The sequence below is a fragment of the Cebus imitator genome, unplaced genomic scaffold (assembly GCF_001604975.1).
Source record: "Cebus imitator isolate Cc_AM_T3 unplaced genomic scaffold, Cebus_imitator-1.0 Scaffold501, whole genome shotgun sequence".
Classification (NCBI taxonomy): Eukaryota; Metazoa; Chordata; class Mammalia; order Primates; family Cebidae; genus Cebus; species Cebus imitator.
Window position 1 is genome coordinate 1,025,974 of NW_016107816.1, and position 26,496 is coordinate 1,052,469.

Sequence of the window (26,496 nt, forward strand, 5' to 3'; positions counted from 1 at the left end):
AGTAGAACTAAACACCTGCTCCTCAGTCCTGCACTGCCTTGTGTGGGGCTCATTTCCGGCTTATCTGTCTGCCTTTCCCCACCCAAGGGAATTCTGCATGGGAAGGAAAGAGGAAGATACCTGGAGGCAGGTAACAAGAAACTTGTCTATAGCTTCTTTCTAAATTGGGAAACATACATATAGGGGATGTTTTTAGGCATCAGCTACCATCTTTACTGCTTGTTATTCCCCCAGCACTCAGCTAACCCATGACTGCGGCTCTGGCGTGAAATAGAGTAACGCCATACACACGCACACACACACTTCCCACTGGGGAAGCTTTATACCATACTCCTTCGTTGTACGTAGCCTTGAGAAGCGCTACATAGTTCTTAAAGTCAGTCCAGTATTTTTTGCTAAAACTCTGAAATCCACATTATTAACACGATTCTTGTTTTTTGTATACTTGCATACAGGCTCTGCAGAGAGTGAGGGCTGGAATCTCCCTGGCCGTTATAGAGCAATATAAAGGGTCTTGAACACAGGGGCTTTGGGTATAACTTAGCAGAGAGATAGTCTTCAACAAATATCCCTTTTTTATATTGTTGTACTGAGTATTACTTATATAAAGTAAATTACGCAAGTTGTTTCTGTACAGTTCATTGACTTTTTAAACATAGCTTTGCATCCATGCAAATATCGTCCAGATTAAGATGCAGAACACTCCCACCACCCAGGTTTCCTGGGTTTCTTCCCCATTAATTACACCCCATCCTTCTGGAGATAATCATATCCTGACTTCTATTACCTAGAGTAGTTTTCTCTTTCTTGACTTTTATATAAATACAATTTTACACATATGTATTCTTGTGTGTGTAGCTGCATTTCCTCAACATTATATCAGCAAGATTCATTAATGTTGCATGTACTGGTAGCTTTTTTTGTATTGAAATGTCGTTTTCCATTGTATCTGTATAACACAGTATATATTCTTCATATACATTCCTGGTTTTGGGCTATTAGGAATGCAGCTACTTGAACATTATTATACTTTTTTGAGAGAAGGAGGTAAACACATTCACTCATTTCTCTCGAGAATATACCTAGAAGTAAAATTGCAGGGTTGTAAATGAGGCATGTGTTTAACTCGTAGAGTGTAACTATTTGTTCTTAGAGTGAGCATAGCCTTTGGTCTTGATGTTGAGATTGTCCTTGTGGGTCACAGACTAGGGGTGACTAGCCTGGGGAAGTCATGGTAGCCCTTCTGGGGACAATGACACTGATAATGCCTCAAGACATCACAGAATTATCTGTGAGAAGAAGGGAAGCTGGGGTGTTCTAGGCTGAGCGAATAGCACGGACAAATATAAAGAGGCATGGGTTTGCCATGTTGAGAGGGAAATTTAGTGCAGTGGGAACCTAGAGACAGCATGGGCGGAGGAAGAGCCTGGTAGCAGGGACCTTAGAAGTCATGTAAGAAGTTTCCATTTCAGGCTGTGAAGGGGATGGGTTACCATTATTGGATTTTAAACAGACATGAATAACATTGTCTTTGTGAAAGTTGATTCCTTTTGCAGCTTTTGGAGAGAGGTAAGATTGGAGGAAGAGAGACCAAATAAAAAGCTGTTGCCTATCTAGGTGTGGTCCCTCACACCTGTAATTCTGACACTTTAGAAGTCGTGGAGGGAGGCTTTCTTGAGTCCAGAGTTTGAGACTACTGGGCAATATAGTGAGGCCCTGTCTCTAGAAAAATTAAAAAATTAGCCAGGCGTGGTGGCACATGCCTGTAGCCCCAGCTACATGGGAAACTGAGGCAGAAGGATCACATGAGCCCAGGAGGTGTAGGCTGCAGTGAACTATGATTGTGCCACAGTACTCCAGCCTGGGTGACAGAGTGAGACATTGTCTCTTAAAAACAACGACAAAAGAAGCTGCCAAATCAAGAGATGATGAGAAAATGAACCAAGGCTCTTAGACTTCTGCCTCACATTACAGTTCTATGACTGTTTAATTGCCATGTTTCCCTATTCCTCTTCCCTCCCTCTTAGGTTCCAAATCTGATTATTTGCTGGCAAAGGTTTTGGAGTTTTATCTTTGTGGCATCAGTTAAGTGATTAGGAGAGAATATAAGAACCGTCTCCCTTAGGGATGGAGGCTATATTGGAAAACCACGAAGCACATAGAGATTTTGTATGGGAAATAACACTGCATAATTTCCCTCATTGGGTTGGATTTAGATTTCTAAAATAGAGTGTTCTCATTTTGCCTAAGAAAATTGGAAGTTGTGTGTTTGTGTTTCTGATCCTCTTCACAGGAGTAGGTGGGGAAGTACCTCATTCCAACTTAATCACACACAACTCACACCTGGATTTAGGGATGTGTGAGCCAAGATGCTGCTGTTTCTAGCTTTGATTTCTGCTTTTGTTTCTTCCCCTCAGCTATTTGTAGTTTTCTAACCACTTTACTGAAGGATTTTAGCCAAATCCTTTTGAGAGTATCATCCTGTTATTTTCATAGATGGAAAAAAAAAAAGATCCATTAATATTCATACTCAGATCAGAGAGATGGTATTTCCTAGTAGACTCTCTTCAATCAGGTTCCTTTTTGTTATGGAAATATAACATCTAAAAGGAGAAAGGCAATTTAGCTAACATACACTTATTTATTTCTTGCATACAAGCTATGCGGAGAGAGATGGACTCTCATTGGTGGTTACTGAGCAATAATCTCTAGTGTAATGCACATTTTTGTAACAAATATATGTATAAAAAGTCTTGGGAACACAGAGGCAGGGGCTTTGGGTGTAACACAGCAAACAGATGAGTCTTCAAAAAATATCTATTTTTATATTTTATAGGGGTATAGTTTATATAAAGTAAATTACACAAATTCTTTCTATAGAGTTCACTGAATTTTTAACATAGGTTTGCATCCATGCAAATACCATCTAGATGAAGATACAGAATACTCCCATCATGCAGGTTTCCTGTGTTTCTTCTCCATAAATTGTACCCGCTCCTTCTGGAGGTAATCATATCCTGATTTCTATTACCTAGAGTAGTTTTGCCTGTCTTGAATTTTACATAAATAAAATTTTACAATATGTATTGTAGTATGTATTCTTGTGTGTCCACCTTCATTTCCTCAACCTAATATCAGCAAGATTCATTAATGTTGCATGTGCTGGTAGCTATTTTGTGCTGAAATACAGTTTTCTGTTGTTATCAGTCAACATTGTGTATACTTTTAGTGGTCATTTCTGGTATTTGGTTGTTAGGTATAATGCCATATTGAACATTATTGTCTTTTTTTTTTTTTTGTAAGCACATTTTCACTCATTTCTCTTGAGAATACATCTGAGAATATAACTCCTGGGTTGTAAATTAGGCATAGGTTTAACTCTTAAATGTTGCCAAATGATTTTACAAAGTGATTGAAACAATTTACACTCCTGGCAGCAATGCATGCCAGTTCTGGTGTTTATGTCCTCTAACACGTAGACGCTCTTTTATTGTTTTAGCTACTTGTCTCTCCTTGCACTGCTACTGTACAGTTTAATGACTGTAACTTTAGTAAGCCTTGAAACCTGGTAGCTTTATTCTTCTTCGAGACTGTCATAGCTCTTCTAGGTTTTTTGTCTTTCCATATCAACTTTTATCAGCTTGTTAATTTCCAGTAAAAAAAAAAGCCTATAGGAATTTTGATTGGGATTATACTGAATGAGTAGATAAATTTGGTGGAACTGTTGCTTCATGTTATTGGTATTCTTATTCGTGAACATGAACCTTCTCCCCACTTATTTATGTCTTCAGCATCTCCCAGCACTGTTCCATCATTTTTGTTGGTGAGGTCTTACAAATTTTTCATTTAGATGTAATCCGTTTCCACTACTGTTCATTCCTTTCTGTACTTCTGTTTCCATCTCGGACTGGTTTCCTCCAGTTTGGAAAACTTTTTAAAAAAAATATCCTGTAGTACTTTTCGGGGGCATTGTTTGAGATTATCTGTCATTCACTCTCAGTGTTGAGGAATTGTAGTGTGACGATTATTGTTTCATAAATTTGAAGACATTGTCTTTTGACCCCAGTTGGCTCCATTGGAAAGCCAACCATCATTCTTAGTGTTATTCTCTTGAAAGTGATGTGTCTTTTTCTCTCTCAGTGCTTTTAATATTTTACCTTTATTGTCAGTTTTTAGATTTTGACTATGATGTATGTAAGAAGTGTGGTTTTTCATTTATTTTTCTTGGGATTCACTGACCTGTTGATAGGTTCATCAGATTTGAAAAATTCTTGGCTATTATTTATTTGAATATTGCTTCTTTCACATTCTTCTGAATCACAGGAGAGTTGTCTCTCCCAGCTCTTCTCAGATTCCAGTTACCTGTATGTTAGAAATTTTGATGGTGTTCCTCATAGCTATTGTGCTTTGTTCTCTCTCTCTCTCTCTTCTCGTGTGTGTGTGTGTGTGTGTGTGTGTGTGTGTGTGTATTTGGTGCATCAGATATTCTGGATATTTTCTATTGTCCTTTCAAATTCATTAGTCTTGTTTTTTGGCTGTCAGCCTTAAGATGTATTCTTTCAGGTGTCTTTAAGTGAATGTGGGGTTTTTTTTTTTTCATTCTTCTTTTAAAGGATGGTACTTTTAAGAACTTTTCTTGCTGGGTGCAGTGGTTCACGCCTGTAATCTCAGCACTTTGGGAAGCCAAGGTAGGAGGATTGTTTGAGGCCAGGAGTTTGAGACCAGCCTGGGCAACATAGTGAGATCCCCTGTCTACAAAAACTGTATTTAAAAATTGCCAGGCATGGTGGCTTATGCCTGTAGTCATAGCTGCTCAGGAGGCTGAGGTAGGAGGATCACTTGAGCCTAGAAGTTTGAGGATACAATGAGCTGTGACCTAGTGTGTTCTTACATTTCAGATATTGTGTTTTGCTGTTTTAGAATGTCTACTAGGTTATATTTTTACAGAATCTAACTATCTCTGGAACTTCATTTTTAAAATCCCTTTGTTGGTCCGGGGTGGTGGCTCACATCTGTAATTCCAGCACTTTGGGAGGCCGAGGTGGGTGGATCACCTGAGGTCAGGAGTTCAAGACCAGCCTGGCCAACATGGTGAAATCCCATCTCTACTAAAAATACAAAATTAGCCTAGCGTGGTGGTGTGTGTTTGTAATCCCAGCTACTTGGGAGGCTGAGGCAGGAGAATTGCTTGAACCTGGGAGGTGGAGGTTGCAGTGAGGCAAGATTGCACTATTGCTTTTCAGCCTGGGTGACAGAGCAAGACTCTAAAAACAAAAACAAACAAACAAAACCCCAAAAAACCATTTGTCCATAATTGTTTCTATTTAAAAAAAAAAATACTAGTTTCAGTTAGTTTGAAGTCCTTATCTGCCAACTTCAGTATCTGGGCTATCTCTGCATCTGTTATCTATTTTATTTGTTATTGGTCGGTTTTTCCTACTTCTTTGCATGTCCAGGGATTTTTTTAAATCGCATGGTAGACTGCATGAGTGAGGAGTTATAGAGATTCTGGAATGTGTTATCTCTCCCTGAAGAATGTTAAGTTTTGTTTTGACAGTTAAATTACTTGCAGACTATCCTGATTCTTTATGGTTGGTTCTTCTAGGGATTATAGGGGGTGTCTATTTAAGTTTTTGCCCTTACTCCTATGACGTGACCCATGTTCCTTTCTTTGATTTCAGATGAATGCTGGAATGTTCACCAAGGTTTCTATATTTTGATTGAATTGAATCCGTAGTGTATCCCTAGCATTGGGCAACCTGTGAAGTTCTTGTTGGGTTCTTTGCGTCCTAAAAGCTTTTCTCTGCAGTCCTGTTGAACTCTTGCTTTGCTCATATACAGCTTAGGAATCATCCAAGAATCCAGGGAGTATTTATTGCAGGTTCTTCGAATTTCTACTATGGAACTATCTCCTCTCTCATACCCTGACCTTGAAATCCCTGTTGCTTATCGTCTCTAACCTCTAATCTCTGTTTCCTTCATTAGTGAGTTGCCACTCTCTGGACATTGTTCTCCCTTAAATTATCAAACTTTATTTTTCAGAATAGTTTTAGGTTCACAGCAAAATTGTGTGGAAAGTACAATCAGTTCCCATTTACTGTCCTGTCCCCTCATATGCCCTCCACCACTATTAGCATCACGCAGCAGGGGTGAGCCTCTCACAGTCGGGGGACCTATGATGGCACATCATTATCACCCAAAGACGTCTGTAGTTCGCGTTAGTGTTCGCTCATGGTGTTGCACATTCTTCAGGCTTCTGACAAATGAACAATGATGTGTGTCTATCATTGCAGTATCACACAGAGTAGTTTCACTGCGCTGAACATCCTCTGTTCTGCCTGTTTGTTCCTTTCTCTCCCCTAACCTCTGGCAACCCATAGTCTTTTTACTGTTTCCATGGTTTTATTTTTTCTGGAGTGTTCTATAGTTGTAATCGCACAGTATATCACTTTTTCAGTTTGGCTCATTTCCCTTAGTAATGTGTATTTTTCCCTTGCCTTTTTTTTTTTTTTTGAAAGGAAGTCTCGCTCTGTCACCCAGGCTGGAGTGCAGTGGCATCATCACAGCTCACTGCAACCTCTACCTCCCAGGCAAAAGTGATTCTCCTGCCTCAGCCTCCCCAGTAGCTGGGATTACAGGCGTCCGCCACCACATCTGTCTAGTTTTTGTATTTTCAGTAGGGATAGGGTTTCACTGTGTTGCCCAGGCTGGCCTCGAACTCCTGACCTCAGGTGATCTGCCCACCTCGGCCTCCCAAAGTGCTGGGATTACTGCATGAGCTACCACACCTGGCCTCGTTGTTTTAATTCGCTATTCCCTAATGACATTGTCTGTGCTCTTAAAATTTTACTGTTCTGTGGTTTAGAAATGCAGTCATGGAGAGTCCAGGGTGAATGTGGGGCTACCTTCTGTCTTTTCCTTTGTAGGGATCATAACTCTGTGTTGCTTGCTTTTCAGTGCCTGCAAACAATTGTTCTATATACTTTTGTCTAGCTTTCATAGTTTTTGCTGGGAGGGTAAATCTGATATTAGCTACTCTATCATGGCAAAACCAGAATTCTAACAATCATTTATTGAGATATGATTAAATACATGAGACTTGTTGGGTTCTTCAGATACAGAGATGCATAAAACCTGGTCCTTGATCCGCCAGTTTATAATCTCCTGATGTAGTAATTCTCAAATCACTTTTAAGAAACACTAAAGCTAAACTGTATTCTACCATTAAAATAGAAAAAAATGAATATCTTTCCCCAGTTTACTTCCAAAAGATTTTGTTGCTGATTTTTTGCTAACTTGCTGATTTCTTGAACACAGAATTTATTATGAAGTTTTTTAAGTTTCAGTATCCTAAATTTAATGCATTACTATTTTATAATATTCTACAGAATGCATTACAGACTTCTAACAAATATGCTACCTCTGCAAGTTTTAGTCATATTGGACTTGTGTTGAGGTATCTGATGGAATGATTCCTGTGGTTGGTAAATGCGGTAGAATAAAGTTCACTGGAGTTCCAAGGGGGCCAGCAACATCAACTCTGCCCGTCAAGTCAGAGAAGGTTCCCTGTAGGGGTTAATGTTGGAATTGGATCTTAAAATGTTTAGTGTTGTTCCTCATCTGTTACTGCACTGATTAGATTTGGAGGGGGAAGATAATAAAAATAAAGCATCCTGAACATTTACATTAGTATATCTTTGCAATTAATTATAGACTTCGAATTCCACATCTGAAGTCAAAGATCTACTGGAACAGAAAAACAAGCTGACCAAGGAAGTAGCTGAACTTCAGAGACAGCTTCAACTGGAAGTTAAGGTATCTGGTTTTTCCTTTACTGTATGTTATTTTTTCCATTTCTGTCTTGGTTAATAAAGAATATTTTACTTGCATTGGGTTGCCCAGGTGAAGTGAAAGCCAGTTTTTTTTTTTCCCCCGAAAGAAACATTCCTCTAATCACTGAGAAAATTCCTCTGTATTTGGCTGCTGTTTTCCAAAGAATCTTTTTTTTTTTTAATGTAACCAAAGCGTATAGAGACTGTTTGCTTAGACAGAGTAAAAGAAACACTGTTGTATTTAGGCAGGCCAATAGGAAACTAAATGTATGTAAAACACCTGAACTCAGTCATAGAAATAGCAGAGTGAGGTTTAGCTGTGTTTGTGTTCTCTTTTACAAATATTACAGTTCATTAAATATAAATATTTGATGTTCTTTCTAGTTAAGAACTCCCATGCCTTAATTATGTGGTTTGATTAAGTTGTTTAATAATGTAAGTGTGAAGATATGGAGTCTGCTACTTGAGAAGTGGGTTTCTGTGGGGTTACGTTAATATGCAGTGGAGGTACTTTACAATCACACTGGTTCCCGTTAGAATCAACAGAACATCAAAGAAGAGAGAGACAGGATGAGAGCAAACGTGGAAGAGCTCCGAAGCCAACACAACAAAAAGGTGGAGGAGAACTCCACGTTGCAGCAACGACTAGAAGAAAGTGAAGGGGAGCTCCGGAAGAACCTGGAGGAGTAAGTGTAGCCTGAGAGCCTTGCCCTTCTCAGGTTCTCTGTAACATGTAGCCAGAACTTTCCTGTCCTTTTCATACTACCCAGCCTTCCAAATATTTATAAAGGCAGCTGACTCTTCCTTTTCTTCCTCTTATCCTTGTGAAATTACGAAGCTGGCGACACATGTAGACTGACAAACAGAAAGGTTAGTAATTCTTAACATTCTTTGTGCACCTTGAAGTATGCCTTACAAAATTTCAGCCCTTAAAGTGGACCTCCTAGCAGGTAAGTGGGAAGCAGGGAACACTGAGTGGTGATATTGAAAGACAGATTTAAAGGAGCCCGGGCCCAGCTTCTAAAAAGCATGCATCACATGGTCTCCATGAGCTCTCAGCTTGTGCGTTTCATCCTGGATGGTGCTGGTGTTTGTGATGGGTGCTTATACCTACTCTGAGTCTACAGAGAAGGGAAGTGAGGTCCAAGATGCCCCTGCCTTTGTGTTGTATTAAAATCTGTGGCAAAGGGATCTAAAACCAAGGTTTGAGAATACACGGTGCTATGATGTCCCGTGGGCATGACAGAAGCCTTCAGTGGAAAGTTAAGTGGGAATGAAATCTAGGGGGAATGCAAGAAAAAGAGTAGATTACATAATAAAAGAATTTGATTGTCCTTACAATTTTGATGGTGGCGTTTTGCTTTTAAAACAATCACAGAGGCCATTTGCGGAAAAGAATTTAGTAAGAAAAAAGTCAGAAAATATAGGGTATAGTAAAAGCTTTACAAAATAAAAAGGTATATTAGTTGGTGAGCCTGGTTCAGAGCAGTTTTGGAAATGTTTTTTTCATCAGGTGGTGGTTATTTTAGGGTTTGCAGGTCATATAGTCTGTTGCAAACACTCAGCTCGGCCATTGTATCGTGAAATGAAATGGCCACTCATAAATGAATGAGCGTGACCATGGTCCAGTAAAACTTTCCAGTAACAGGCAGTGGGCTGAACTAGACCGCAGATCATAATTTGCTGACTCTCCTGGTCTAGAACACTGGGATAGTGGACAGTGGAAGAAGGGGTGGCTTTAGTAGGGGAAGAAAAGTTGTTTTTTGTCATTTCTTTCTCTTCTACATCCAAATTCTAGTACCCTATCATCTCCTTTTGGGGAGAAAATATCTTTGTATAACCATACCCACTTCATTTGAGTTTGATTTATCCTCTTGCTGGGCAATTAGATCATAGCATGAATTCTTCTCAGGCGCCTTTTCAAGTTGGTGATCCTTGCTCAGTGCAGAATAGAGAATGGGGAAGCTCCTTGGGGCTTTAGAGATCCTTGCTCAGTGCGGAATAGAGAATGGGGAGGCTCCTTGGGGCTTTAGAGATCCTTGCTCAGTGCGGAATAGAGAATGGGGAGGCTCCTTGGGGCTTTAGAGATCCTTGCTCAGTGTGGAATAGAGAATAAGGAGGCTCCTTGGGGCTTGTGTAGCCCTCTGAAGGTCAGAAGTCAGACTGGATGGAAATAAGCAGAGCCCAGGAGAGCCTCCCTAATAGGCTTCTTTCCCTGTCAGGCTGTTCCAGGTGAAGATGGAACGGGAGCAGCATCAGACTGAGATCAGGGATCTCCAAGACCAGCTCTCAGAAATGCATGATGAACTGGACAGCGCAAAGCGATCGGAGGACAGGGAGAAGGGGGCTCTCATTGAGGTAAGCGGGGCTGTGGGGTCAGGTGATAAGACAGGCCCCACCTGCCTGGAAAGATGGGGTTGCCAGGGTTTGTGCAGTGTGAGCAACTAGTATTTCTCTTTTTATCAAACGTTTCCTTAAAAACCACGACATTCTTAGTATTATACCGCTTTTCATGGCAGTGTTTTCTCTCAGGGCTCGGAATTACAAAGATGAGAAAATATGTGTATTTATCACTGAAATAACATTAAAACAATATAAAATGAAAATTTAAAAATGGGGGGGATGTACACATATTTTCCTAATACCTAAACAGTGATTTTTATTTCTATGTTTTCTGTTTGCCTCCCTATCTCTTGGTACGTTTCATGTACCCATCCCTATATAATATAGGGACGATCATAATGGCCCTACAGTTTTGATATCTGCTTTCAAAAGTTAAGATGTTGAAAACGTTCTTTCTTATTATACTTTATATGCTTTGTATTTCATTTTTAAGAAGATAAACCACAATATATATAACCATTCTCCTACATTTGTTTTCCCTTTTTTGCAATTATGAACAAAGGTTGTGGGAAACATTTTTTACATTTATCCTTTTACGACTTTAAAAAATTTTTCTAAGGATATGTTCCCAGAAATGATGTCACTGAACAATTTATGGCTTTCAATAAAAGTATAGCTTCATGAACAGATTTAAATAGCAGATAAAACGCTGTCATGTTCTATGATTCCTTGGGTGGACATTTTATTGGTTGTAAAAGGGAAAGATGTGATCTTGGGAAGCCTCAGAAGTTGCTGCTTTTCTCCAATAACTGACACCTGTCACTGCGAGTTGCCCCCCTAATATCCCCGTCCTTTTAGACTCTATTCAGCTCACTCGCCTTGGACATCTTTTCTATCTTTCTTCTACTAGCCAGCTAATTCAAGAGCAATCATCTTTGCTTCTTTCCCCATTTCATGTCTGGCACAGTGACAAGCAACAGAGCAAATGAATAAATAATTCTTTTGTATTTAAATTACTTTTAAAATGCCACAATTTAAAAAAAAAATGAATAATGCTGAAATGAACTGCATACTTCTCCTCTTTAAACACTCCATACTACATAGCTATTAATTGAACATAATTAGTTTATTGATTTCTTTAGGTTGGTAATAGGGTAACGATATGAGACTGTTTTGGTGATGTGTTCAGGGTAGAGGGGAGATACAGGAGTGGGCAATAGCACGTATTTACTTAAACCTGGAGTAGCCGCAGCCTGATGTTGCTGGCTTTCAGGTTGTTTGTCTCTTCCCCATACCAGGAACTGTATCATTTACTGCTGCCTTTCTGCAAGATGAGTTAGGGTGTAGTTAGCTTCCCTATGCCAAAGTGGGTTTCTTTCACTCCAGAAAATCACCCTTTGTTTTTATCAGTTTCCTCTGACTTGTCAGCAACACTGAAACTAGGATCTATGGTTTTTACATCACTAGTAAAATAGACCCCGTCTCCTTTTCACTTTCAATTTGTTCTTCATATCTTACTAAAAAGTGGCCCAGGGGAATTTGATAACAGAGTATAGTTGTGGCCAAGTTTCCCATGGCAGTTAGCTTGGAACAGACAGACCCTTAACACAATGAGCAGTTAACGCTTATGCTTTTGAATGTTTGAAAAAGATTGAAGGCCCAAGTTTTGCAAGTCCTGCATAATGGACCAGATTTTGCATGAAGTCTCTTTTAATATGTCACATTTTGTTAAATAACATTGGGCCCTGTATGCAATCAGTAAAGTAACATTAAGAAAGAATAGGCTGCTCTCTGTGTCTATGGAGTAGCATTTCTTTTGTTTCTTTACTTCTCTAATATACTGGCTTTCACTTAAAAAAAAAAAAGAATAAAACAGATTTATAAAAAAAGGAAGGAAAGGAGAAATAGTAGAAAATAGTTTGTTTTCTTAGCATAAACCATAAAATTGACCAACAATAGATTGACTTTGTTATTCTTAAATACATGATTCTGAAAATTGTTTTTTCAGCTCACGTTACAAAAATGATTGTAGAACAGGCTTCCACATCTTTTTTGTCATGAGTGTATTATCTTCCATTCCGAGGGCAACAGGTCAACATGAGACAGTTTGCTAAGTGCCACGATGGTGGGGTTTTCTCATTATCAAATGTCTTTGATGGGAGCCTGCAGTGCTGAGAGATGGGCCTCACTCCAACAGAATCTTGTGGTGTTTTATTCCTGGCATTTGCCAAGCAGGTAGTTCAGTCTCATTAATATAGTCTGGTTATAAAATTGTAATGGTTTGAGGAGAGAGTGTGCTCAGAAATTAGTTCTCTAAAACTTCTTTTGTAATGATATTATTGAACAATCTACACATTTTAATAAAAAAGGCAACCAAAAATGTCATGATTCTCACCGGCCATGTGATGTTTTGTAGGCCATCCTTCTGAAACAAAAAAATGACAGAATTCTCTGTCAGTTACTGTTGCTATGAAACCTTTCATTTCCCCTTTCTGTGAGCATGGGCCAGACATAGGGACCCTGTGGAACTTTTGGGAAGCACTTATGCAAAGAGGGCCTAGACTTGTGTCTTCTTCATTTTGATGTGGCGTGCTCACGCATAAGTGGTGTGTGAAGTAAAGCTTTTTGTGAGCAAATACGTGGCCACTCTGGACATCCTGGTGCCTGTTCCTCAGTGCGCATGGTCTTAGGTTGGCCACTTGCTGCTGTTGCTACTGCTGAACAGCTGGTCCTGTAGTGTGTTCCCTTGTCTCCCAGATCTCCGTCAGGCTCTGGTTGTATTTCTTTAGTTTAAGAAGGTGGACTTCCTAAAGGGCCTTCCAGCCAAACACAGTGCTCTGTTTTGTTGGCATCTGTATTAGGCTGTTTTCACACTGTTGATAAAGACATACCTGAAACTGGGCAACTTAAAAAAGAAAGAGGTTTAATGGACTCATAGTTCCATGTGACCGGGGAGGCCTCACAATCGTGGTGGAAGGTGAAAGGCACATCTCACATGATGGCAAACGAGAAGAGTGAGAGCCAAGCTAAAGGGGTTTCCCCTTATAAAACCATCAGATCTCTTAAGACTTACTCACTACAAGAAGAACAGTATGGGGGAAACCACCCCCATGATTCAGTCATCTCCCACTGGGTCCCTCCCTCAACGCAAGGGAATTACGGGAGCTACAATGCAAGGTGAGATTTGGCTGGGAACACAGCCAAACCATAACAGCATCTAATGGGCAAACCCCAGTGTGACTGTTTGCTCCTCAGCCTTCTCGACTGTGTGGTTTTCTGGTCAGGTCTGTAGTGACCGTAGTGAAGAGAAGGGGCATTAGGACCCAACTGGCTTCCCAGTCTTGACTCTGCTGCTTTTAAGGCTGTGTGATCTTAGGCATGTTAGCATCTCAGAGCTTCTTTTGTTTATGGAGAATAGTAATCTTCATCTCCTTAAATATCCATCTCTCTGGATCATTAGAAGTGCTCAGCAAAGTTCTTAGGACATATAAGGACCAAACACAGTCAACTTTTCTAGCTCTCGCCACTCACAAATGGTTTCTTTTGTTTTTTTTAATTGGAGTTCACAGAGAGGCAAGGTTACCTCTTACGGAGGTATACTTACATTTTGAAGTGTTTGTATTTTTCTCTCCCTTTTTTCACTTGATATAATTAAGCCTCGAGGTGATGAAGTGAAGTTTTTGAAACCTCGTGTACCTTTTGGTCTCTACTCTGGAAAACTTCAAGTGCTACTCAGTGATAGGGTGAGGTGTAATCTGATTGGATATGTGCTGCACAGTCCACTTAAGCAACAGCCCCAGCCACAGATAACAGCATGTCAGTGCAGAATGAACCATAAAAACCTCAGTCTTGACACACATTGGCGGCAGCACACAAAAGGCAACACGAAAGGCAGAGATATGCTGGAAAAGATAAGTGTGGGAAGAGGAACTGTCTTATCGTCCAAACAATTGAGAAACGTGTGAGAGTAAAAGCAGGAAACAGGGGTCAGAATCACAGGGCCTGTGCTGAAGATGCCGGCAGAAGGTTCCAGGAAGCCCTGCGGGGTAGCCAGAAGCAACAGGAATTCAGGAGGGACTCTGATCTTCCTTAAGAAGGGGCTGGGCAGCTGCAAAAGGGCGTCCTTTTTGATACAGATCAGGAGGGTTTATATTTTCATAAGAGCTCCTGGTTTGGTGCTTTGAAAGAGCCAGAGCTGGCCTTTTTACCTGGGTGGGTCTGTTGACATTTCATCTGAGCTTGGCAATGCATACTAGTTAGATTCTTGATGGGCAAAATCTTAGTCTATGCAATGCTGCCCTACCTTGGGATTGTAGAGGTTCCATTGGTTCCATGGAGGTGCATGTCCTAGAGAAAAAGAAAGAGATCTTGTTGTCAGTTGTACTTAAATCAATAAAATGTTTTCTTCCCTCATCAGGGACACACTTCTTGATGGAAAGTAGCTTATCATCTCTGGAGCGTTGAGCCTCCAGGTGGCAGCCATGCTTCTGATTCTCCAGGGGCTCCAAGAGAACAGGTCGTGTTCTTATGCAGAAACCACAAGTGAAATAACTGACTAGTTTAGAATTCTGACATCTCCAGACACCTGCTGTACTGCACTTGTTTATTTATATTTGAACAGATAATTGTTCCCAATATTATTAATCTATGCATCAAAAATATAATAAACCAGATCTGTATCTTTCAAGAAGGATAGTCTGGGAGTCAAATGGGGGAGATTAGAAAAATGATTAAAATATATAGAATATAAAGTAAAAAGTATTAAGTACTGGAGAAGAACAGCTAAAATGAGACGAGTATTCAAGAGGGATATTCAAGGAAGACTTCTTGGAGGAGGTCATATTTTATCTGGGTCTTCAAAAATTTTCTGAAAGGCAGGGAGAGGAGGGCCTCAAAAGAGAGAAGGGCACTCCAGACAGAAGGTGCTGCATGGATTGCCATAGAGGCTGCAGGTGAGAGCCTGGATGCAAGGAGCAGCTGAGTGGCTATTGTAAACCACCTGTACGGGAGGTGAGGAGGGCTTTACCTAGGGAGGTGACCAAAAGGATCAAAGATGTTGCAGAACTAACTTTTTGGTTATGAGAGACCAGGACGAGAGAAAAGTCAAAGTTGCTGCCAAGTTTCTGAGCTTGAGGGGGCCGGTGGTGCTGCTCATAAGAGCAGTGAACAAAGAGGGAAGGAAGGAGCATGATGAATCCTGTAGATACTGTAATCCTACTGAATCTGAGGTGCCGCAAGACATCCAGATGGATGCAACCAGCTGGGTTTTGGATGTGTCACTGCAGGTTTGAACTCAGAGAGGGTGACAGGTAAAGGCTTAGGAGTCATTTACATGGAATTAATAGTTGAAAAAACAATAGATGAGCTTGCTAAAAGAGAATAAAGAATGCAAAGTTGCATTCTTGGAGATCATCATAGATTTTGGGAAGAGGGAGAGAAAAGCCAGAAAATATTACCACAGAAGAAGCGGTCTGAGGGAAGAAAACAGGAGTCTGTGTTATCTTGGCATTACAAGGAGGAAGGGCATCTTGGAGAGACAGAAAAGGAGTATGAAAGAGGTGTAAAGAGAATTGAGGACTGGGGAAAGGCCATCAGATATGAAAATGTCATGATGACCTCGAAAGGGACTGTCTTGGTAGAGTAGGGACAAAAATTAGATAGCAAGAGATTAAGGAGCGAATGGGCAGTCATGAAGTGGTGGCAGTGAACAGAAATTATGCCTTCAAACATTTTGGTCATGAAGTTTAGCAGGTAGCCATATGGATAGGAACAAAATGGCAGAAGGAAAAGACAACTGTATTAATCTGTTCTCACACTGCTATGAAGATAACTACCTGAGACTGGGGAATTTATAAACAAAGGGGGTTTTATTGACTCACAGTTCCACATGGCTGGGAGGCCTCAGGAAACTTAGAATCATGGCAGAAGAGGAAGCAGGCACCTTCTTCACATGGTGACAGGAGAGAGAGTGAGCGAAGGGGGAAAAGCTCCTTATAAAACCATCATATCTCATGAGAACTCATTATCACAAGAACAGCACGGGGAAAACTGACCCCATGATCCAGTCATCCAATCACCTTCTACTGGGTCCCTCCCTCGACATGTGGGGATTATGGGTATTACTATTCAAGATGAGATTTGGGTGGGGATACAAAGATAAACGATGCCAGTAATCGATGGAGTGAAGACTGGGAGCAGGTTGGCAGGGGACAGCACATGTTATATGGAGGGACTCTGGAAGGAAGAAGGCCAGGAGTGCAGAGAGAGCTTGAGGTAGAGAGGGAGCAAAGGTGCCCATGTCACTCTGGCTGAGGGAGGAGTAAAAGTGTGGGTGAGGGTGAGCCCTGCTGGAAAACTGAGAAGGTCTGGGACAAAGATGCTGGAGGAAAAGGAACGCCGAGCCTTTAGCAGGACATGCTGGGTTCAAGTAATTGATTTGTAGTGGAGCCTGTTGCCCCAGCTTTGTGACCTTCTTCATGAACCCTTGACAGTTAAGAAGGGGAAATTGTGAATAGAGTACTCTGCTCAGATGGGCAAATGAGATAGAAGAAGAACAGGCAAAGTCGTCCGAGTACGAGGAATGTGGATGAAGGATTGAGCACACTCAGGATCCCAGGGATATGAAGCAAGGTAGGCAAGCTGGCCTGTTCCCCGTGAAGCAACAGCACATACAGGGCAAGAGCAAGGGCAACAAATCACCGCACGGAAGTGAAACAGATGGAAAATACACATGTGTACCCCAAAGCAGTGAAATTTACATTGGTTTCCGCTTTTTTCCTCAAATTCAATCAAATCTCCAAGAAGTAAAGACGGAGGAATCCAAGGGAATGATGGCCTCTGAGAAGTGCAGGGGAGAGGAGGAAATGGTCTAAATGGCTGTGTGGGATGAGGAAGGAGAGAGTGTCAAGGCCAGGGGAGATGGCCGTGCATCTGGGGACAGAACTAGAGGGGTGATGCAGGGCCTCTCAACAAGATGTTTCATTGTCACCTCCTCCCTTCGTGTTTCATGTCTTTAGGAACTCTTACAGGCAAAACAGGATCTTCAAGATCTGCTGATTGCCAAGGAGGAGCAAGAAGACCTCTTGAGAAAGCGAGACCGTGAACTCACTGCCCTGAAGGGAGCCCTGAAAGAAGAGGTTTCCAGCCACGATCAGGAGATGGACAAGCTGAAGGAGCAGTATGATGCTGAGCTGCAGGCCTTGAGGGAGAGTGTGGAAGAGGCAACCAAGGTGAGGGATGGGACAGGAGAATCTGGCTTGGGAACAGAGGAAAGGGTAAGACCCTCTCTCCCACACCAATGCAAATTCCCTTTCTTCCTTTTAATTAGTGAGTGAATCTTAGTTCATTAGTTCATGGACACAGAGCTTACTAACAAAGAATAAGTGCAGTGGTCCTGAAGGTGACCTTTGAAAGCCTATAAACTGAAACATAGCTAGGGACATTGGTTAAATCCTATTGCAGGAGGGGAGATGAAGAGGCCGCAGATGAGCACTTGAGGTTCGGCAGCTGGTTATAGAGTGGAGGGCTGCACTCTCCCAGGCGTTCCTAACCGTCAGAGGCTGGAGGCATTGTGCGACCGTGTTAATGGGCAGAAGTGCAGATGGGACCCAGATTCCTGGAGTCCTTCACCCCCCACTCTAGTCTGTTCCTTTTGATTTTGTGTAGCCTTTTGTTAGACAATTCAGGTTCTTTTCTCAGCACAGTTACAAGAGGTTTAATTGGCTGAATTGCCTAAACCCTTTCAAGATAGTTTTTCTCTTAATTGAATTCTTGGCTCCTACAAATAGATTCAAAATTATGCTGAAGTCTTTGAAGGCAGACGTCTTATTGGCTGTTGAAGAAAAGAAAAAGAGTATTTTGAAGGGGAAAATGGTTTGAAATGTCATGCCATCTTTAGGGAAAGAGGGGAATTACAGAGTATAACATTTTTAGAGGCTCTGCAATATATAGGTTAAAAATGCTGAAGAAAGAACTCTTGATATTGTTTATTCTGTGATGATTACAGTGACAGCTCAGACCTAGTAGCTTCTCTCTCCCCAAAGCCCTATGGTGATTCACTGATTTTCAATTATGGCATGGTAATTGCAAATGACAAGAAGTGAAAGATGGGTTTGTTTGTTATAACAATAAAAAGTCTGGGAAATAGTCTGTTTGGGGTTATTACAACTTTGAGACCATTTTTAAAAGGCCCTTGTTGATTTCCCTATCTTAGTCTTTTTTTTTTTTTATAAGATTTGATCGAATTTGAGGGAGAAAAGCAAACCCGATTTAATTTGTATTGCTTTGAGGGGAACTGTCTGTTATTTGCATCTCATTTCATTTCTGTACAACAGCCTGGTATTCTTGCGATCGATGTTTATGTGCTATTGCTTCATCAGGTCCATGCCAATAGGCTACTGAATAAAATGATTCTCCCTTGGACACATTTCTTTATCACCCTTAAATCTTGCCTAAAAGTTCAAATTACTGTGGTGTATTCTGGGTGGCTCCTTTACAGGTAGTTGAGAATACTGTTGGGGGATATGTTTGTAGTGATGTAAATCTAAGGAAAATCACACTTGTGCCTCACATCGGGTGGGGGCTATTTTGTTGGAAACTTTCAGGTTGTCTACTGTCAGATATGTAAGTGAGGAAAGAAAACACGGTAGGTGAAAGGGTATCTTTGTTGTGTGGAACTGAGATCATCAGTAGAGACTTACGTTACTGCATTTTGGCCCTTTCAAATGTCTGCATTATATATTAACTCATAGTTTTTTCATTATGCCAGTTCAAGAGAGAGAACGACATTGGCCCATATCAGTCTTTGAAAACAGAACAGGTGAGGTAGTCAAGATGTGTATCATTGGCAGAGAACGGACCGTTTCTGAGCACTGGGAAGCTAACACAAAGGGGTTCGGCCTAGTACCCACTGGGGTGGGCCAGCAAGGGCTCTTTGTTCCAGGTTGTTTTCTATGCTGCTGCCAGCATCTTTCCTTAAAAAACCAAAGCTGATCATGTCAGCCTCTGCTTAAGTAACTCGCTTGGCTCCCCATTGCCCCAGACTGAAGCTGAAAATTGTTATCATGGTAAGCAATAGAAGTCCCTTCTCTGCCTAACCCATCTCCAGAAAACTCCCCATCTTTCAGCTGTCTCACCCTTCATACGTGCAGAGTGACTTGCTCCTACTTTGCCACCTGGCCAGCCTCTTCTCCTCCTGCAAGACCTTCTCCAAATGTCCTCTCTTTTGTGACATGCCCTAAATACCTGTACTCCCTTTGGTGGAGTTCGTTGCACCTTCCTTCACCTTCCTTAGGGGTTCTGTGGAACACTGGCCATTCTTCTAATGTAATTTGTGTCCTACCCTGTTGTAATTTCTCATCCTGTCTGCCTCCTCCATTAGACTCTGGACTTCTTAGGCACAGGGGACACTTTTGTTTCCCCTGCCCCCGACTTTTTTTTTTTTCCTGGAAAGGGAGTGACAAGCTCCAGGACCTCTGGGGCCAGACAGAGAGCATAAATAAGTAAAGCTCTGAGTTTGTTATGGGGCTGATTGGAAGGTATGGTGGGGACTTTGACAAGCTGACTGGAAGGCATGTTCTTTGCTGGAGGGGTCAGTGGCTTCTCCGCTCCAGCTGAAAGTTGCCACTGAGGGAATGCTGGGCCCATGTTGCTAGATCTTTCATTTTTTTTCAAGACGCCAGATATCTGGATGTTTCTGTGAGATCTCCCAACTTTTAAGCCTATCTTCAAATTATAAAAAAAAAAATAAAACAATAGACCACTGCAAGCCAGGAGGAGCCTGTGCTCTTAGCCCCTTGAGCTCAGCATGGTGCCTGGCCCGTAGTTAATCTGTGCAGGGTCTGGCAAGTGAAAGTTAGTTGAGGACAAATTTCCCTTCTAATTGGGTTTTCAGTTCCTGCCATTTAGCTGCTGTTGAATTTTTCCAGTGGTGATGTGGGAGGTCTTTTAGGGACTCTGCTGTTATTCTGTGAATTTCTGTGCCTTACTTTTGAATCCCTCCCTCCCTCCCTTCCCTCCCTCCCTCCCTCCCTCCCTTCTTCCTTCCCTCCCATCCTCCCTCCCCTTCTCTCTTTCTCCCTCCTCTCCTCTCCTCTCCTTTCCTTTCCTTTTCCTCTTTCCCTATCTTTCTCTCTTTCCTTCCCTCCTTCCCTTCTTCCTTTCTTACTCCTCCCCCCCTTTCTTTCTTTCTTTGAGTCTTGCTCTGTCACCTTGGTTGGAGTACAATGGCACAATCTCTGCTCACTGCAATCTCTGCCTCCCAGGTTCAAGCAATTCTAGTGCCTCAGCCTCCCAAGTAGCTGGGATTACAGGCATGTGCCACCATGCTTGCCTAATTTTTTTTTTGTATTTTTTGTAGAGATGGGGTTTTGCCATGTTGACCAGGCTGATCTTGAACTCCTGGCCTTATGTGGTCTGCCCACCTTGGCCTCCCAAAATGCCGGGATTGCAGATGTGAGCCACTGCACCTGGCCTCCCTGCAGTTTCTTAAAGAGAATCCTGATTGTGTATGTGTGTGTGTGTGTGTGTGTGTGTGTGTGTGTGTTTTTACCATATTAGTTTTTGCTTCTGAAGGTGGCTGTTGAACAAATGTAATAGTCATATTTTATGGGGGACAAATGTGTCAATTTACCAGATGGATGCTGTTTTGGGTTATATTATTTATGTGTTGGTATTATAGAATAGAATCTTAAGATTATTCTATTGACTATTTGGAGGAGAGTGAATTAAATATAATTTTTAAATCTGGTAAATAATGTTTCTTAAATATGTGCTCTTACATTTAGTTTTTACCTGCCCCCGTGGGAGAACCACCCACCCACCACCATGGCTAAGGCTTTTTTTTTTTTTTTTGAGATAGAGTCTCACTCTGTTGTCCTGGCTGGAGTGCAATGGTGCGATCTCAGCCCATTGCAACCTCCGCTTCCTGGTTTCAAGTGATTCCCCTGCCACAGCTTCCCAAGTAGCTGGGAATACAGGCATGCACCACCACACCTGACTACATTTTGCATTTTTAGTAGAGACGGGGTTTTGCCATTTTGGCCAGGTTGGTCTCGAACCCCAGACCTCAGGTGATCCATCTGCCTCAGCCTCCCAAAAAAACTGGCATTTCTTTAAGAAATTTTATTGCATTAAAAAGTTTATTTTTTTGATAGGTCTTATGAAGCAGCCCAACCTTGTCTCATGTTTTTCTTGTTCTTGCCACTGCCTCAGTGACAAAAGCCCCTAAAGTGCTGTTTTATCATTGTAAAATAACAAGCACTTCATCCTCGCTTGAGCTTGAGCACTAAAAGTTTTACATTACTAGAACATTTCATGAAAAATGTCAAATTATATTTAGAACATTGTACAGGTATTCCAAACAGATATTCTGTAATACTGTGTATTTTGTAGACTCAAACAGCCACATCTTCTCAAGAATAGATTGATTGTTCAGCGGATGGAATTCATGAATGTGTAGGTTATGTGGGGTTTCCTCACCCAACAGAATGAATTGCATGTTACTGGCAGAGTGGTGGTGGTTTGGGTTATCACGTGCACTATTTAAGTTCTCTTTGTATAGAGAAATGGATCTTCGTAGTCTGTTAGAAAACCAATTATTTGTACCAAACATTCTTTTAAAGGACTAAGCACTTAAGCAACTTATTTCATAACGTGCTTTTTTCTCTGTTACTGGTCATTTTACACTTTTTCTAGTGTTGAAAAGGAAATGTCTTTTTTTTCCTTGGGTTTGTGGCCATGGCTAGAACCCCTTAGAGGAAATAGATGCTCAGTGGGGATGTGAATGACTGCCATGTGGGAGTGAAATGAATGTTTTCACAGCTGTTGGCTTCTTTTTTCCAAACCTAACCTTTCCTATCTGCAACTCTTGTGTAGAAGAGAAGTACAGGCAGTATAGTTTCTTAAAATGTCTCAAAAGTAAGCTCAGCTCAAATTCCAGCTCCTTCAGGAACTTCCCTGGTTGCTTCTTGGACCTTATAGTTTCTAGAGACCTGGTGTTGTTGGCAGTTTTGCTCTGGGTTTTATCTTCTCTGCTGTGCTAGGTACTGTCATCATTTTCTACTTGGCATCACCATTGTGCTTGGTACTTAATAGATGTTTAGTAAAGGTTTGTGGGTTAGATGAATGAATTGACACAAGGGGAGATGTCTTTAGAGTCCTCAACAATCCCAAGACCAACCATTGGACTGTTTTGGCTTTTAATTTATAAATTCTGATCGTGTCTCATGAAAATGAACAAATTGTGTCTGTTAGGAACAATATCATAATGCTAGTATTCATCTTGGAAGGAGTACTTTTGCATCTTAGAGCTGCAAGAATTTTGATGCTGATAAGAAATCTACTTTTGTTTTTGTGCCAGGTAATATGACTTCTGGGCCATTAGACACTTTCAGAGTGCCCAACATACAGCAGTTATGCAACACATCTCTCCCAAGGGAATGGATGAGGGAGAAGAGGAGGGAGGATGAAGACATGTGAGATACTCTTGCCATCCTTCATTTCTCCATTTGCATTCTTTTTAAATACCGCACTTACAAATTGATTTACCGAGGAACTGCCAAGTACAAGGCATCGTGCTAAGTTTTTGAGGGCTATAAATATAAATCAGGTGGAATTTACCCTTCCAGGAGATTGAAGGAGAGGTATGTAACTCTCTAGGTGATTATAGACAAGAGTAAATGACCCAAGTGAGGTGGAGATAAAGTCCCAGAGGAAACCTTATAGGAGACCCCATGGCTGTGCTTGGGAGGAGGACTGGTGGCAATCACAAAAGGTTTCATGGAGGGGACAGTATTTGAGTTGATTTTGACTGGTGTTTGGGCATGAGGCCTGAGGACATTGTGGGTACTGAGTACAGCATGAACAGTACCTTGTAGGTGGGAAACAGATGTCTGGCCTGGGCTTTGTGGACAAAGAGACGTTAAGGTGGCTACAGATTAAGAGACTTAAGGGGCAGGTGCCCAGATCCAATGGGTGGACCGTGCTTGGATTCAAACAGAAACAAACTGACTGTAAAAACCAAAAATATCTGAAATCATTGGGAACATTTTAATACTCTACATTGATGACATTAAGAAACAATCTAAACCATTTTTAAGGGGTGAATAATAGTGCTATTGTTTTTAAGAGTCTCTGACCTTTTTTTTTTTTTTTCTTTTTGAGACAGAATCTCACTCTGGTTGCCCAGGCTGGAGTGCAGTGGTATGATCTCGGCTCACTGCAGCCTCTGCCTCCCAAGTTCAAGTGATTCTGGTGCCTCAGCCTCCTGAGTAGCTGGGATTATAGGCACATGCCACTACACCTGGCTGATTTTTGCATTTTTAGTAGGGACAGGGTTTTATCATGTTCGTCAGGCTGGTCTCAAACTTCTGACCTCAGGTGACTCATCTGCCTTGGCCTCCCAAAGTGCTGAGATTACAGGCATGAACCACGCGCCAAACCAAGTGTCTGACTTTTAAAGAAACAAACTAAGGTTTTTATGGATGAAATGATAGGTTGTCTGAAATTTGCTTTAAAATATTCTACTTTGTAGGGGGAAGTTATTGGGGTATATGGATGAAACAAGATGAGCTGTGTGTTAATGTGTATTAAAGCTGGGTAATGGGTAGGTGAGAGTTAATTACATATCCTCTCTACTTTTGCAAATGTTCAAAGTCTTCTCCCCTCCTCTCCCCTTTCCTCCTCTCTCCTCTTTTTTTTCTTTTCTTTCCTTTCTTTTAATAGAGTCTGGCTCTGTCACCCAGGCTGCAGTGCATTAGCACGATCTCGGCTCACTTCATTCTCCACCTCCTGGGTTCAAGCCATCCTCCCACCTCGGCCTCTCAATGATCTGAGACTACAGGTGCACACCACCACACCTGGCTAATTTGTGTAAAGACAGGGTTTCATCATGTTGCTCAGGCTGGTCGTGAACTCCTGAGCTCAAGCCATTTGCTCACCTCAGCCTCCCAAAGTGTTGGGTTTACAGGTATAACCTGTTGCACCCAGCCTTGAAGTTTTCCTTGGTAAAAAGGTGTGTGTGTGCACGTGTGTTTTAAAGAACAAACAAAAATAGTTAAAATTGGAAAGGTCGGGTGGGGTGAGATTGTGGAGACAATTTTTAGTTGGTAGTGAGGGGGCAATGGATGTTTCTTTTATTAGGGACTGATATGGTTTGGCTGTGTCCTCATCCCAATCTCATCTCGAATTGTACTCTTATAATTCTCACATGTTGTGGGAGGGACTGGTGGGAGATAATTGAATCATGGGAGTAGTTCCCCCATACTGTTCTCATGGTAGTGAATAAGTCTCATGAGATCTGATGGTTTTATCAGGGCTTTCTGCTTTTGTGTCTTCCTCATTCTCTCTTTGCCTTCTGCAATCCGTGTAAGATGTGACTTGCTCCTCCTTGCCTTCCACCATGATTGTGAGTCTTCCCCAGCCACGTGGAACTGTAAGTCCAATTAAGCCTCTTTCTTTGGTAAATTGCACAGTCTTGGGTATGTCTTTATCAGCAGTGTGAAAACAGACTAATACAGGGATCTAATAGGGACATTACTTTGTGGTGGGGTGACCTGAGGCTGCAGGTGGAATGGTTAGAAGCAGAGAGTGAGGAGGAATGAACAGGAAATAGGGGCTGACTGAGGAGACCCCACAGGGAGTCCGGATTGGGGTGAAGACAAGAGAGACGGCTGACCTAAGCAGGCGTTGCCTCTGGGTGCCTGAAAGGGAGTTGTACTGGGAATGGGAAGGCCAGTGAGTTCATCTTGGGGTCCCGGGGGCCCTCTGTGTGAACAGTGAGTGAAGAGCAAGGCTGTGAAAGAAGGGAAGGGGGCCGAGGGCCTGAGGAGAAAGAGAAGACACAGACAGAAGGCCTGAAGAGAAGCAGCCATGTCCAGTGACAGGAAAGCAAGGGGACGGGCGGTTCATTTGGCTTGGTTAATAGTCTGCTGGGGGAGTTTCTAAAAGCAGCCTATTTTTGCATTATACATTTCCATGTTGAGTTTCTGTACTTTGTCTTGTCTCTTCCTCATACTGTAAATTCTTTCTGCCCATATTTTTTTATTTTCTAACCCTTGTAGGAATTTTATTCAGATTCAATAATGTTGAAACTTTTCTCCCCCTTCACCGCCACCCTCCAATTTTGGCTATATGTGTGTATTTCACCCAGGAATTTGGAAATGTCACCCAGTCTTATAGAAATGAATATATGCTTTGGTTCCCAGGTCATTCCCTCTTTCCTGCCAATCTCTGGACAGGTTTTTCCAAAGTGTAAGGTCAGCAGAAGGTCAGTTGGTAAATCCAGTGCTAATCTCAGGATCAGTGGAATTGCTTCCCTTAAGACATGGCTAATTCGGTGTAAAATCTCATTTCTGTCTTCTCCAGGGGAGCCAGGTTAGCCAGGGAAACAGCAGAAATTCCTCATTTCCTCTGCATTTTAACTTCAAATAATCAACTTACCCCGAATGACAGCAACCGAGAGCAGGAGAAGTGGTGGGGTTTGCAATCAGGAGCCCAGGAAAAGGAAATTTTTTTTTTCCCTACAGACTCAATCAAGCATGCCTAAAGTGACATGGAACGGTCTATAGGCAAAAGTAAAATGGATAAGATTCAAAGCTTAAAAAAGATCTCTTTTATTTATTTCTCTCTCTCTCTTTTTTTTTCCCCAGAAATACCTCCTTTAATGGTTACATAACTCTTCTGCATCTTGATTAAACAGTACATAAATAAGAGGGCTAGAGTGGTGTCCTGGGATGTTCCTTTTGAACCCATCATGGGCCCAGTGCTCCATTCTGTGTCTCTGATCCCAGGTGCCTCCTGTGTCCTGAGAGTTAATGGCTGTCATGAGAAAGCTCCGGGGAGCTGGCGATGGATAAATCTCTTATGGGGCCTCCATGAGCGATAAACAGAGTGTCTCTGCAAGTCACTCCTGGTGTTTTACCTGAGCTGCCTAGAGTCACTTGTGGTGGGTTAGGTCGCAGAAGACAAAGATATTCTGGTTTATCTTTAGATATGTGGATTCACTTGCCATCAAATGTCTGAGTGTGTTTTCTGTGCCAGCATAGTGCTAGTCATCAAGAATATAAAGGCAAGCAAGCTGTGGTCTCTAGCTTTGAGGATCTTATGTGGTCTTGTGGGCAGAAAGATGTGCAAATAAAATGGCAACAAAGTTATGGGTGCTGTGCTTGCGGTATGTGCTGAGGAGGAGATCAGGACAGGATTATTGCTTTAGGTGGCAAAATTCAGGTGAGAAATAACCTGTCAGTTCTGTGAGTTGACACCCTGAGTGCCTTTTATTTACCATATACTTAAGAATAGGCAATGAAAAAGAACTTTCCTCTTC

General features: G+C 41.7%; 1 protein-coding gene across 2 annotated transcripts in view; it reads left to right on the plus strand.

Moving 5' to 3' along the window:
- Positions 1 to 26,496, plus strand: part of CGNL1 (cingulin like 1) — a 177,484-nt gene that overhangs the window by 70,699 nt on the left and 80,289 nt on the right. For both annotated transcript variants that reach the window (XM_017513799.2, XM_017513800.2), the window contains exons 6-9: positions 7,714 to 7,815; positions 8,370 to 8,518; positions 10,055 to 10,190; positions 17,192 to 17,404. In XM_017513799.2, coding sequence (XP_017369288.1) covers positions 7,714 to 7,815; positions 8,370 to 8,518; positions 10,055 to 10,190; positions 17,192 to 17,404 — 600 coding nt within the window. The remainder of the gene's footprint in view (positions 1 to 7,713; positions 7,816 to 8,369; positions 8,519 to 10,054; positions 10,191 to 17,191; positions 17,405 to 26,496) is intronic.